Source organism: Nansenia antarctica (assembly GCF_963989245.1).
Source record: "Nansenia antarctica genome assembly, chromosome: 5".
Lineage (NCBI taxonomy): Eukaryota > Metazoa > Chordata > Actinopteri > Argentiniformes > Microstomatidae > Nansenia > Nansenia antarctica.
In genome coordinates, this window is record NC_137690.1 from 7,381,809 (window position 1) to 7,396,808 (window position 15,000).

At 50.7% G+C, this 15,000-nt stretch overlaps 1 protein-coding gene across 1 annotated transcript in view; it reads right to left on the bottom strand.

Annotated features, from left to right (window-relative positions):
- kiaa0825 (KIAA0825 ortholog) overlaps window positions 1-15,000 on the bottom strand; it is a gene marked incomplete at both ends in the record, with an annotated part of 154,737 nt that overhangs the window by 128,589 nt on the left and 11,148 nt on the right. The window contains 4 exons of the mRNA XM_080531308.1: window positions 881-1,111; window positions 2,079-2,303; window positions 2,507-2,595; window positions 4,397-4,567. Of these exons, the coding sequence (XP_080387434.1) occupies window positions 881-1,111; window positions 2,079-2,303; window positions 2,507-2,595; window positions 4,397-4,567 (716 nt within the window). The remainder of the gene's footprint in view (window positions 1-880; window positions 1,112-2,078; window positions 2,304-2,506; window positions 2,596-4,396; window positions 4,568-15,000) is intronic.

Below are 15,000 nucleotides of genomic sequence, written 5' to 3' on the forward strand. Positions count from 1 at the left end.
AAAAGGCAAGGTGAAGGGGATGGAGAGGTTTCGTAAGCATAACATTCACCGCTCACAGCCGAAGAAGAGTTGGAGGAAGGGAAGAAAAGAGGGGGAGGAGTAGGAGAGGGAGGAGAGAGAGAGAGAGAGAGAGATGGTGAGACAGACAGATAGAGCCAGAGAGAGAGAGAAAGACAGAGACAGAGACAGAGACAGGCAGACAGACAGACAGACAGACAGACAGACAGACAGACAGACATAGACAGAGACAGAGAGAGAGAAAGAGAGAGAGACATAGACAGAGAGAGAGAGAGGGAGAGAGAGAGACAGACAGACAGACAGACATAGTCTGACCTAGACAGAGACAGAGAAGTAGAGAGAGAGAGAGAGAGAGACAGAGAGAGAGAGAGAGACAGAGAGAGAGAGAGAGAGAGAGAGACAGAGAGAGACAGAGAGAGAGAGTAGAGAGAGGAGGTGGAGCTCCATAACCATAACATCTCAGGTCTGAGCAGAGCAGAGCAGGGTAGTGAGTCTGTCCTGACATCAGTGAGACCTGGACCCTCAGAGGGCCCGCTGGTAATGGAACCACAGTCAATCATGGTGTCTCAACCTCTATTACCTTCACAGGGAGGGCCTCTCCGCACACACACGCACACACACACACACACACACTCACACACACACTCACACACACACTCACACAGATACGCACTCACACTCACACACACGCGCGCGTCCGCGCACATACACACACACGCACACACACACACACACACACACACACACACACACACACTCACACACACACACACACACACACACACACACACACATGCGAGTGTGTCTTCCTGAGCCCGTAGCCCCAACCTGAGCTCCAGTGTCAACCGTGTCGGGCCAGAACCATCTGGACGCTCCCCAGCCGAGAGGCCCTCCGCTGGGGCCCGCGCAGCCCATCAATCTCCTCCGGTCCTGGACGTGGGAAGGCCCCCTTCAAACCCAGGCAGCCGTAATGGAGGGGAAAATAGAGCAGGACACCAGCAAAGCTCCCCGGCCCCCCCCCCGGCCCCCCCAGCTCCCCGGCCCTGTCCCGGCCCTGTCCCAGAGGCAAGGAAAACAAATGGGCAGGAAGCAGCTGGGGAGAAAGAGGGGGATAAGAGGAGGAGGGGAGGAGGAGGGGGGGGGTACAGCTGACTGCTTCAGGTGGGACAGAGAGGGGAGACAGAGAGAGAGAGAGAGAGAGAGAGAGAGGGGGGGGGATAGAGAGAGAGACGGAGGGATAGAGAGAGAGAGAGAGAGAGAAGAAGAACAAGTAGAAGGAGGAGGAAGAAGAGGAGACAGAGAGAGTGTTTTGAAACAAGAGCCAGGGAGAGAGAGAAAGAAAGAGGGAGGGAGGGAAAGAGAGGGAGGAAGTGAGAGAGACAGATACACAGACAGACACGCGGAGAGGTATGAGTGAGGTCCCTCATGTGAGAGAGAGAGGGGGGAGGGGGGGGAGGAGAGGAAATGAAATGACAGGAGAGGAGAGGAGAGGAGAGGAGAGGAGAGGAGAGGAGAGGAGAGAGGGACTTAAGCAGGTTCAGGTGTGCTGGGCTTAGTGTAGACAGGTCTGCCTCTGTCATCACGCAGGCTGCTTTCTCATTCCACACGCTCCCAGGGACCCGGGGTGAGCAGCGTCATATGGGCAACACATGAGGACGGGATTGATTACCAACCACACACACACACACACACGCACACACGCACGCGAGCACACACACACACGCGCACACGTGCATGCATGCACGCACGCATGCACACACGAAGTGTGCACATACACACACACACACAAGCCACACACACGAGCGCACGCAAACACATATGCACGCACGCACACACACACACACACACACGCATGCACACACACGCACACACACCTCATATTCCCACCACAATACACATTCCACATCCACCAGTACCAGACCCAACCCCCCAAAAAATCACTGTAGCAGAATATACTGTCAATAGAACTGAGCTACCAGTGCGTCGATGTGAGAATATAATTTATTCCAGATTGACGTTATGTTTATTCAAATGTTGTGCATTAATATGTATGCTTATACCTGGGCGACCATCTTGGGACGCTCCCTCTCTGGACAGGCGAGGTGGGGGTCGTCTCTGACAGGCGTGTTGCTAAGGGCGATGGGGGCGGACCCGGACGTGTGTGAGACCTCCTCCTGCTGCAGACTCTTGGTGCAGACGGCGTCCAGCAGCACCTTGACACAGTGAGCCATCTGGGGCGCCAGCTCCCTGAACACAGCCCTCCAATCAAACTCCAGAACCACCGCCTGCAACCAGGAAGAGGACACAGCACAACCAATCAAAACACAGGGATGTTATGAACACGTCTGCAGAACCGACCAATCGAAAAACGAGATGCTACCAAACTGGTATTGAGTTAATCGTAGGATGGAAGAAACTTACAAATAATTCGAATAATTAAATAATAAAACTGCAGTTCCTCCTCCAAACCAGAGGGGGGCAATCTCACCTCTGGGCTCGGGAAGAGCATGTCTGTGTTGGACTTGCTACCATCCACAATGGTCATATCCAAGTCGTCTCTGTTTTTCTTCAATATCCCTGCGAAAAATAAACAAATATGGCTTCAAATTGAGAAAGGACCAAATACAATATGATTTCTCTTACATGATATCTATATCTTAGGTATGATGGATATATTTAGGCAAGCCACGGACCCCTGGGTAATGGCATTCAAATGGGATTCAACATCACACAAACATGTTCAACTTCATACGCCATGTTTGCCAAATGACGATGTTATAACATGTTAATACAATGATGACTGCAGTAATCAAAGAGTAACTAGGTATAGACAAAGGGAGGCTGGTGGAGGTAGAAATCGGAGGACGGGCTCATTGTAATACAAACGTGTGTTTGATATCATTCCTCATTCCATCCCATGCATTACAATGTCAACCCTCTGATTTCACCTCCATCAGCCTCCCCTGGTATGGAGGAAAGGTAACGCAAAGCCTTTCACTGAACTGGGAAACAATTCGGCTTCGCTAGCCTGCAAAAGGATTAAAATGTGACCTAAAACAATATGCTAATGATGCTACTGGTACGTTTTAAACGCTGTAGTGTGAAAAAAAAGAAGGAAAAAAAAGTCTTCCATAACTCCAGGCAAGTGTTTCACAATCACACCCTCTCTCCAACAGACCAATCACAGCCCTCCTCCTCTCTCCAACAGACCAATCACGGCCCAGTGACCACGGAATGACCAGAAATGAGCCACAAACACAAGTCAGCAGAGCCACTTTATTAGTGTAAATCTGTGGCTTGGAGTTGATCTGAACCCAGATAGCGGAGCCATATCTGGACTAATCCTCGGAGGGGCATGCGGGTGGGGGAGGGAGGGGGGAGAGGGGGAGGATGAGACGGGTGTATGGAGGAACAAATTAAAAGGCGCACACATCAAGGCCACGTTCTCCTAATCAGAAGCTTGGAAGTGAGACCCCAGGCGAGGCAATTTAGCCGAACAAGACCGCCACAGAACGTGGAGAGAGAGAGAGAGAGAGAGAGAGAGAGAGAGAGAGAGAGAGAGAGAGAGAGAGAGAGAGAGAGAGAGAGAGGGAGAGAGGGAGAGAGGGAGAGAAAGCAGCCCACGCGCCACTTTTTGACCTTTAAGCCCATCTGATGAATTTCTGGTAATTAAGCCGTTTGATTGGCTCGAATTAATGATTTGGATAACTGCCCTTTAAAGGCTGTTTACTTCTCTGTAAATTGAGCGTTTCTGCATGTCTTGTTTTTTAATGTAACCTTTATGGAAATTACTACATGCACCAGAACATTTCATTTAACTTGTCGGCAGAGCCGGTTCAGAGGGGACAGAGGAGCGCGACGGTAAAGACTCGTATCACACCCACGATAAGCCCCTGTTAGAATCACACATTAGAACAGCACATGGACACAGTCTGTCTTTGAAGTGTGTGAACTGTGTGTGTGTATGTGTGTGTGCGTTCCTTTACCTGTGTGTGTGTGTGTCTTGGTGGCTAATTAAACAGGCCTCAATATATATGTCGGTGTGCATGTGTGTGTGTGTGTGTGTGTGTCTTGGTGGCTAATTAAACAGGCCTCAATATATATATATGTCGGTGTGCATGTGTGTGTGCGTGTGTGTGTGTGTGTGTGTGTGTGTGGGGGGGGGGGGGGATGTGCGTGCGTGATCCTGTGTGCATGTATGTCTGTGTGTGTGTGTGTGTATGTGTGTGCATGCATTCCTGAGAGAGTGTGTGTGTGTGTGTGTGTGTGTGTGTGTGTGTGTTTGATGTATGATGTATGCCTGTGTGCATGTGTGTGTGTGTGCATGCATGTCTGTCTGAGTGTGTGTGTGTGTGTGTGTGTGTGTGTGTTCCTGCACCTCTCACACTGCAGGGGGTCTCTCCAGCACAGTTGATGAAGGCCAGCTCCGTGGCCAGCTCCTCCACGCGCTCCTCCAGGCCCAGCAGGGTGCTCGCCAGCCGGGTCAGGGCCTTCAGCTGGTGGGCCGTCAGGCTGAAGCCCCGGCCGTTCCTGGGGGGCTCCAGAGGCGCTGCGGTGGGTGGAAGGAACCCCGGAAAAAAAAGAGGAAAAAAAAAGAAAATCCACTTTAGTCGTCGTGAGTCACAGGCACAAAGGAACATTTCAAGCAACTAAATGTTCGACCATACCCCCCACCCCCAATCAATCACCAAACACCCCCCTTTCCCCACCCCCCCAACCCCCACAAACCTAACCTCTCCCAACACCTCTTATGAATATCGATCCCATACCTACCTACACCCCCCTTCCCTTCCCTCCCCACCCCACATCCTTCCCACCCTTCCGTCTACTCCGACATGGAAGGAAAGGAAAGGAAACTTTATCCACAAGCCCAAGCCACACACACACACACACACACACACACACACACACACACACACACACACACCACACCACATCATCCACGGCACGGCACGGCAACAAAACTTTTCTCGCCCCCCCCCTCCTCCTCCTCGTGCCTTCCCCACCAACCACCAACCTCCCCTCCCCATAACCCGCGGATGACCCCCCTCGGCAAATATGGATTTCCCATTTCTGAAGCTGCCAAAGCCATCACCCTGGGGATGTTCCGCATTAGGCCCGGAAGAATGGAGCGATGCGGAGTGTGTATGCTGTAGTCCCAGACACACGAACAAATACTTTTTTGTACGTCTGCTTAAATGAGTTCCTCCACAGCCGAGGACATTTGGGAATGGATCAGCGGAGCATTAGCGCGGGCTATGAAAAGCACGGGGATGATTGAGTGTCGCTCGTGCAAAAAAAAAAAAAAACGGAAAGACGGAAAAAAAAAAGAAGAGAGAGATAGAGAGAGTGGGCTTTCAATAATTGCAACATTATTGCCTCTAGATCCTAATGTAATTTTGTCACATTGTTAAACAAAATCTGACAATGTGACAACACCACTCCACTCCCCGGTCCCCTGGCCTCCGGGCTTAATCATGCATGAGTGTGTGTGTGTGTGTGTGTGGAGGGGATTGTAAATATCTTTATTTGTGGAGGAGTTTCGCATGCCTATATTTGCACATGTCAGTCTTCCGAGATGATTACCACAATGCTCCCTCAAGCTGGTCACCTTGGAATATATTCATGTGTTTGTTTGCATGTGTAAGCGCAGTGTGTGTGTGCGTGTGTGTGTGTGTGTGTGTGTGTGTGTGTGTGTAATTAAGCAGCGTAGACCCATGGCTCTGCAGCTCCACAGTAATGGGGTCCGGTGGGAGTCTACGCCAGAGAGAATACCGCTCCGTGTGCACATGCATGACCTGGCTGACACACACACACACACACACACACACACACACACACACACACACACACGCCTGCCTCTTTCCCCCTCTCTCTCTCTCCATCCCTCTCTCCATCCCTCTCTCTCTCCCTCTCTCTCTCTCTCTCCTTCTCCCTATCTCTCCCTCTCCTTCTCCCTCTCTCTCTCTCCCTCTCTCTCTCTCTCTCCCCCTCTCCCTCCCTCTCCCTCCCTCTCTCTCTCTCTCTCTCCATCCCTCTCTCTCTCTCTCCCTCCCTCTCTCTCCCTCCCTCTCTCCCACTCTCTCCCTCTCTCTCTCCCACTCTCTGTCTCTCCCTCCCTCCCTCTCTCTCTCTCTGCCCAACACAACTCACAGAAGACGCAACACTATTCCTCTCCATGGAATCCCAACCCTCATCCCAACACAAACTCCAACTACACGCCGCCAACAACAACAACATCTCAAATCCAGACAACCTAAACTAGAGGAGACAGCTTCATTGAAAAGAGGAAGAAGAACAAGTGTCCGTGGACAGATACTATAATAACCCCTCCTAAGTGTGCTCTTCTGAGTGCTCTTCCCGGCTGGCCCTGTTGCCCTCTCTGTCTACCGGCCTAGTGGGTAGTGAAGTGTGTGTGACCCCCAGAGAGTGTTTTAGCCTGTCAGTAACTCACACTCTCTCAGTGACACATGGCCTTGGTGTCTAACAAGCCTGCAGTGTGATCCCTGTCTCCTCACACCGCCCTGGACGGTCCTATAGGGGGTTTATAGCCCCTGGCGCGGCCAAATAGCCCTGTAGCTGCATGGCCTGGCCAGTATAGAGCCATCGAAGGCTTATTATGTTTGCGTTTGTGTGCGTTTGTTTGTGTGTGTGTGTGTGTGTGTGTGTGTGTGTTTGTGTTTGTGTGTGCGTGTGCATGCATGCGTGCGTGTATTTGTGAGTGTGTGTGTGCCTTTGTGTGTGTGTGTGTGTGTGTGGGTTGTTACAGCGGGGTGATAGAGTAGGGTGTTTAAGACACCCAGGTGTGTGATACAGGCCACTGTAGAGCGGAGGGGGGGGTGGGAGGCAGAGTTCACCCCAGGGTCAGTCTGCTCTACGTCTACAAGGTGACTGGCGCTAAGGCGGCGTTCGTAAACTCGCTCTGAGAGCGCTGGAGCATCCACGTGACTGCCTCTTGTCCAATCAAATGACTTGGTTCCACGTCGAACCCAGTGTGCGCTCCGGCGAATTTACGAACACGGCCTAAGACTATAGGACAGGGTCAGTCTGCTCTACACCACGTCTACAAGGTGACTGGCGCTAAGGCGGCGTTCGTAAACTTGCTCTGAGAGCGCTGGAGCATCCATGTGACTGCCTCTTGTCCAATCAAATTACTTGGTTCCACGTCGAACCCAGTGTGCGCTCCGGCGAATTTACGAACACGGCCTAAGACTATAGGACAATGACACCCCATCTAACACAGCTATTCTGACTGCATATTTTGTCTGATTATATCACGACAAATTAAATGTTTTAACAAGCATGAACAGAGAATGTTTTTTTTCTTCTTTTCCCATGGAAATTAGAATATTTCTTATTGAAATAAAAGAGAGAAATTACATTGAATTGGAAGAGGTTGGGAATAATGGATATTTTATTCAAGGCTTTGTGAATATCACACGTGGCGTTTGATACCATTCCTCGTTCCGTTCCATGCATTACAATGAGCCCCGTCCTCCGATTTCTACCTCCGCCGGCCTCCCCTGGTGAATATACTGTAAACTAGTCGCGTTGCCGTGTCAACAAGGCATGAGGGGGACATAAGCCATGGAAACAGTACAGCCAATGGCAGATCACCCACAATGTAGTACAGTACATTCATATAGTCCACGTGCCGCCATAACAGTTAATCAACAACTAAACGGATGACGTCCCAGCAGTGTGTGTGTGTGTGTGTGTGTGTGTGGTGTGTGTGTGTGTGTGTGTGTGAGTGTGTGTGTGGGTGAATCGCCAGGCGTGTCCTTCGGCCGTTGACAGACAGCCTGCGCCTCCTAACTACGCTGGAACACACACACACGTTTAGGGGGAAGCCGTCACTCTCCGCCCAGACAGTCTGCTGTGGGTCCCACCAGAGTTAAACAGCATTAGAGTCACAGTCGACACACACACACGCACACGCGCACGCGCACACACACACACACGCACACGCGCACGCACACGCACACGCACACACTCCCCTTGACTGGCATGAAAAGAGAGAGGGAGAGGAGATGGGAAGGGGAGGGGAGGTGGGCGGGGGGGGGGGGGTGAAAACAGAGGGAGGGAGGGGAGAGAGGGAGGGAAGCAAGGGAGAGAGGGAGGTGGAGAGGAGGGGAGGGGAGGGGAGGGGAAGGGAATTCCTCAGCAGTTGTTATTGATTCCGGTGTTTACGGGAGGATAGTTTAGTGCCGTTTACAAACAGAACAGATGCAGCCAGTGAGCAAAAAGGTAAACAATTGCTGTGTGGGCGGGCTGCCAAATCCCGAGCCTGATGTATTAAACTCACAGTGAAGTGCATTTCCCCTTTGGGCTGCACTTATTGCCACTTCATTTCCTCAGCATTCACTCTTTCCCTCTCTCTCTCTCTCTCTCTCTCTCTCCTCCCTCTCCATCTCTCTCTCCGTCTCTCGCTCTCGTTCCCCGGGCCGTCTGGTTGTGTTCTGTCCTTCCCTGACCCTCGAGGCCTAGCCCTACCTAACACAGCCATTAGTGGAGGGAATTGCATGTGTCTGACATGGCCGAAAACCAATTATTAGATACTTTCTACCAAATGATGCCCCAGTCTGTTGGGAATGGGCAATCATGCAATAATTTAGCCACTGATTTAATGTCTCTCTACCTTCTCTCTCTCTCTCTCTCTCTCTCTCTCTCTCTCTCTCCTCTCTCTCTCTCTCTCTCTGCATTCTCTCTCTCTCTCTCTCTCTGTAGTGCAAAATGAAGTTCTCTGTGGTTCTGTGCCAGGGTTGTTCCCTCCATGCCAGCAGGAGATGTCTGGTTGGCCTCCAGCCTCGCAAATGAACTCCACCCATGATCACAATAAAACTAAGTGAGTGACGGTGAGTTGTGAGGAGTGTGTGTGTGCGTGCTCGTGTATGTGTGTGTCGGACTGGCTGTCGCTGGTGATGTAAGGCTCTGGTTCTGTGGGAGTTCAAGGGATTCAAAAGCCCATTGACAAGTTTATCATCCGGTGTGATGGCTGTGTGCGCTAGCCTCCGCAGACTAGCGTCTGACAGGACAACAAAGAGCCGTCAGCGTGTCGGAGGCAGAGATCCACACAGATGCAGATGTTAACCGCAGTGCCCAGGGACTCCCTCAACCCGACATCAAACTGGGCTCCTGTCTCCCTCCCTCCCTCCCCCCTCCCTCCTTCCTTCCCTCCCTCCTTCATCCCTCCCCCCCCCCCCCATGCTGCATGTTGGCACTCGGAGGAGACGGGTGGTGGAGAGGGAGAGGGGGGGGGGGGGGGGTAGATCAGAAAAGGCAGTGTGGACCGGTGTGTGTCTGTGTGTGTGTGTGTGTGTGTATGTGTGTGTGTGTGTGTGTGTGTGTGTGTGTGTGTGCGCGAGATTCATTTAATCTCATTCCTCCTGCAGTTTTTTAGAGAGGTTTACAGCCGTTTCCGCTCCGGGGGGGGGGGGGGGGGGCGGTATGCCCTGTTGCGCTGGCCCACCTATGAGGGGGGTGGGGGGGGTAGTGGAGTAGGGGGGGGGGGTGGCAGGGTCAGCGTGGGCTGGGGGCCCGGGGAGGACCTCCCCGCCAGGCCCTGTGACGGCTGGGGTCCACCCCGTCAGTTGCGGCCCGCTGCTCGCTGAGACATGGGGCGACTCCCGCTGACGCCCACCCTAACCCCCCCTCCCCTCCCCACCCCATCCGCCCCCCCACAGCCACCCACCACAGCCCCTGGACCGCCACAGGCACAGTCTGTCTGAGACACAGTGGGGGCCACACACGCACTTCATGGGGGGGGGGGGGGGGGGTAAGGGGGGATGAGGGTAGAGGTGGGGGGGAGGGGGGGGTAAGTGGCAAGTTTTGATATCTCGATTAAGCTGCTTTGGGGAGGGGAGGAGGGCGGTCGGGCTGGCTGTCAGCTTTCTCCTTGTGCTCCTTTAAACAATCAGCTATAATAGAGAGAGAGAGGGAGAGAGAGAGAGAGAGAGAGAGAGAGAGAGAGGAGAGAGAGAGAGAGAGAGAGAGAGTGAGCGAGAGGAAAAAAGGAATTGTCTAGATGTATTTCATTACAGGCCACTTGTTTTGTTACACACACTCCCTCCTCCATTCACACAGACCCTTCATGTCAGAGTGCCGTCTGCTGGCAATGAGCCCTGCCTGCCTGTGTCTGTCTGCTGCCCCTCCATAATAGAAGGTGCTAGAATAATTGAGTGATTTGTTGATATCCTTCAGCTTGTTCAAGAGTTATGCACAATAGCTATTGTGACCACTCGGAGGAAATGGAACAGGCTTCACGCATGCACGCACACACACACACTCACACACACACCACACATACTCTCTCTCACACACACACACAGACACACACACACACACACACACGCACACACACTCTCTCACACACACACACACACACACACACACACACACACACACACTCACCATGAATAGACACCATGGGTAGACAGAATGAAGACTCAGCTCTTTGTCATTAACATTACTAAACAACCTTCTGCACTCATCATGAACCTGAGCTTCCCCCCCTGCCCGCCTCCAACCCCCAGCCCTCAGCCCTCCACACCCCCCCCCCCCCCCCCCCCCCCATCTGTAATGACAAGGCTGCATGCGTGTGCACGACCTAGGGCTGACAGCGTGTATAAACCCCGGCTAGAAATGTTATGGAGAGGAGCTGGTCTTAATAATTAACAAACACCCTTTCCAAGTGCTCTCATTCCCTGGGAGCTTGTGCACCCGGTAAGCCAGTAATTCAGCCAGCCAGCAGCCAACCAGCCAACCAGCCAGTCAACCAGCCAACCAGCCAACCAGCCAGGCAACTAGCCAGCCAACCAGCCAGGCAGCCAGCCAGTCAGCCAGCCAGCCAGCCAACCCGCCAACCTGTCAACTCGCCAGCATGCCAGCCAGTCAGCCAGCCAGCCAACCAGCCAACCAGCCAGTCAGCCAACCAGCCAGCCAGCCAGCCAGCCAGCCAACCATCCAGCCACTTCGGCAGCCTATGAAGCAGATAGCTATCTTCTCTGCTACTGAAGCACTCTCTCCCTACTGAATATGCTTTCACACATAAGAGTTAATAGAGGGGAGGGGGGGGGGGCTATGGGCGCTGGAGGCGAAGGTGAATAGGCTTACTATACTATACATGTTCAAACCCAAACCTATATTATAGGGCACAGCAGCACTAGAGGGGAGATGTGTGTGTGTGTGTGTGTGTGTGTGTGGGGGGGGGGGGGGGGGGGGGGGCAGCGACCTGTGGGAGATTTAGAGGAAATGGAATTCTGGACTTCATCAATGTTTGAATGAAGTACCCTCTCGGCTGTGCTGCACTCCATGATTGATTGTTAGGGAACAGCGTATGGACATACTGTATTATGCAGGACAGGTTTAATGCATGGAAAATACATGCAGTATATGTTATGTATCAGCGTGTGTCTGCAGCTAGGTAATTACTGTATGTATGCCCTATAGAATACGGATGATTTCCATTTCAAATGGCACAAACTATCGCCTAATAATATGATATGTGTATAATAAGATATTATTTTCGACTGCAAGGTTACAGTATGTTGTTGTCTTCACAACATGGGGTAGTGGAAGGACAGGGTAGTATATGGCCCACACAGATGAGGGGAGGCTGGTGGAGGTTGAAATCGGAGGACGGGCTCATTGTAATGCATGGATCGGCGTCCGAGTGTCCATTCCATGCGTTACAATGTGCCTGTCCTCCGATTGTGTTGTCTGACACAGACAGACATACGTACCTCCTCTGCCTTTCACAGACATGCATAAACTCAGAACAGTATGTTATGAAGGGCCCCAATTTTCTTTAAAATAGTGCTAAGCAGACCAAAAGACACTACTGTAGAAGTAAGCATATTATCCAGGATGATTTTCAGTGTAACTTGTCTTTAATAAGGTTTCTGGGGGGAAAAAAACTGAAGCACAAAACATAATACAGCCAGAGTTTTAGTAAACAGTCTGAAAAAGCATTTGCATATCATGCAAACGCTGGTAGCAGCATTCAAAACTACTCCCACTGGACTACGCCTCATCATCGTGTCTATTAGATATTTTTACGGTTTAAGATGGCCGACTATGCTCGCGCACATGCAAATCCGAGTCTGTAGTGTCCTAACTGTGGTGCAGTATTCATGTCTAATAAATGAATCACACAATTGAACTTGAGCTTCGAAAATTGGACTTGGTAATCATCACCCACGGGGTTCTCCAGTCACATGACAACAACGTTGCCTGTTAACACTAGCCCCACACTAGAACAGCCGTGCCTTTTTTACTTACTAGAAGAGCCGCCGCGGGGATCAAATGTCTAGGTGAAATGTCTTAGTTACAATGGTAAGCTGCTCTTTACACACAATGACCACTAGTTGGCCGTCTCTTAAATTAGCCTGCCTCCTATACAGAAAAACTGCAAAATAGCTTTATACTAGCTTATCCTGATGTGATTTTGAAAATGTAAGGATACTGGGTGGTAGAAGGCACATATCTAGGAAAAGTCATGAAAGGAGGGTCCTGAAATTTGATCGAGTGCAAAGATATAACTTTTTATACGAGGTGTCCTTGGGCAAGACACTGAACCCCAAATTGCTCCCAATGAGCGGGTCGGTGCCTTACATGGTAGCCTGCTGCCGTTGGTGTGTGAATGGGTGAATGAGAATGAGAGGCCGTTGTAAATAAATGCCGCTTTGGAATAAGGCGCTATATAAGTCGGTCCATTTACCATTCAGAACATCACAATATATGTGTGGCTTAGCTTCACCTCTTACACTTTGCACACACACTTGAACAACTACAAGGACAGGCACTGAATGCGCACGAGCACACATTGCATGTACTGTACACTAGTGAGCGCACACACTCGCACACGCACGCCCGCTCGCACGCACGCACACAGACACACTCACGGACACACACACACACACACACACACAATTCCAACTCAGTGAGGTGTGCTAGTAGGGTTTAAAGCCGGCATTGTTCCTGACCAGCCAACCTGTCTAGCAGACTCCGGAGTCTTCCTGCTCACCCCATTACACCCGGGAGAAAGAGAGAGAGAAAGGGGAAGAAAAGAAAGCAGGAGGAGGAGGAGGAGGAGGAGGAGGAGGAGGAGGAGGAGAAGTGAGGGATGGGTGGGTGGGGGGAATAAGAAGGAAGGCTACAAAGGGCTGAGACCCTCACATCTGTCTGGGAACAATGTCAGAGCTCTCCTTTTTCAGACAGAGGCGGGCGAGGGAGGGAGGGAGTGACAAGAGAGAGAGAGAGAGAGAGAGAGAGAGAGAGAGAGAGAGAGAGAGAGACAGAGAGAGAGAGAGAGAGAGAGAGAGAGACAGAGAGAGAGAGAGAGACAGAGAGAGACAGAGAGAGAGAGAGAGAGAGAGAGAGAGAGAGAGAGAGAGAGAGAGAGAGAGAGAGAGAGAGAGAGAGAGAAAGAGACGGGGTTAAAGGAAGTGCTACATCTCGGCGTGAGCGCTGTTAAACGGTTCAGTGCTTTGACAGTAGCTGATGCCAGAGAGCCGGCACTCCCCAGGGAGAACTCTGGGAAAGCACAGCCTCCTGGGCATGTCTCTGCTATGAAAATACAGCACATAAAGAGAGAAGAAGAAGACAAACAATAACACAGGCAGAGGATGGGGATGGGGATGGGGGGTGGGGGGGATCTAAAGAACCGGAGTGTGTGTTCGTTCCTATCATCTTGTTTTTTGTTTGTTGTTGGTTCTTTTCTGTCATAATTGTTGAGACAGTTATTGGAGATCACTATAAATAGACCCGTAGACGTTACATGGGAGGAAATCGTATGATGCCTACAGCCAGTCAGTGTTGATATTGAGACAAAGCCTTCTCTGTGGTCTTGTTTAGGTTTGGTATATATATGTCTATATATATGTCTATATATATATATATATATATATATATATATATATAGTACCAGTCAAAAGTTTGGACACACCATCTCATTCAATGTTTTTATTTATATATTATTTTCTACATTGTAGATTAATACTGAAAACATCAAAATTATGAAAGAACACATATGGAATTATGTAGTAAACAAAAAAGTTAAACAAACCAGAATATGTTTCATATTTTTATTATATTTTTTATTAGAAAATAATACAAAATAAAGAAAGCCATTGAATGAGAAGGTAGGTGCAAACTTTTGACTGGTACTGTATATTATATATATATATATATATATATGGTATATTCTGCGCTGTTGTGTTTGGCATAATACTCTACATCTTAGCTGAGCCTTCAGTTGCGATATATAGCAGGTAGGTAGTCACACACACACAGACACACACACACACACACACACACACACACACACACAGACACACACACACACACACATACACACACAGACACACACACTCTCTCACACACACACACAGCACACTCACACAGTCGGGCGGGCAAAGCTGCAGCGCTTTAGCGTCATTACACGGTGCGGGCCCCCAGTTCCCTTTGGTGATGTGTTCTGCCTCCGGTGCTACATTTGACGGTTTGTTGAGCGGCACGTAGGTGTGTAGCCGCCGCCGCCGCAACCGCGCTACGTGATCAAACAGCCCAACTGACGCATGGCCAATTATCCTGGCTGCCTCGTCTCATCTCACGTTTAAGGAGAGGGAAAGAGAGAGGGAGAGAGGGAGAGAGAGAGAGGGAGAGAGAGAGGGAGAGAAGGAGAGAGAGGGAGAGATGGCTGTGTGTTTATAGTGGCAGATGTAAAAGCACTCCTCTTCATCCCACAGGGAAGATGACATATGCACCATTTTGGAGAAGAAAAAAAATAAGTGAAACAATGGGGCTGGGTCTTTAAAGTGTATCTTTACCCTCCACGGCAACCGCTAAACAGGCCAATCAGGAGCTAACACAGAGTGTGAGAGGGAGTGTTATCTGACGTGACACGCGGTAGGATGTTGGGTAGGACGCCGTCTCTCCTCTGGCTGCTGTTCCTGAGTTCTGTTGTATCTGCGTTGTTCGTTC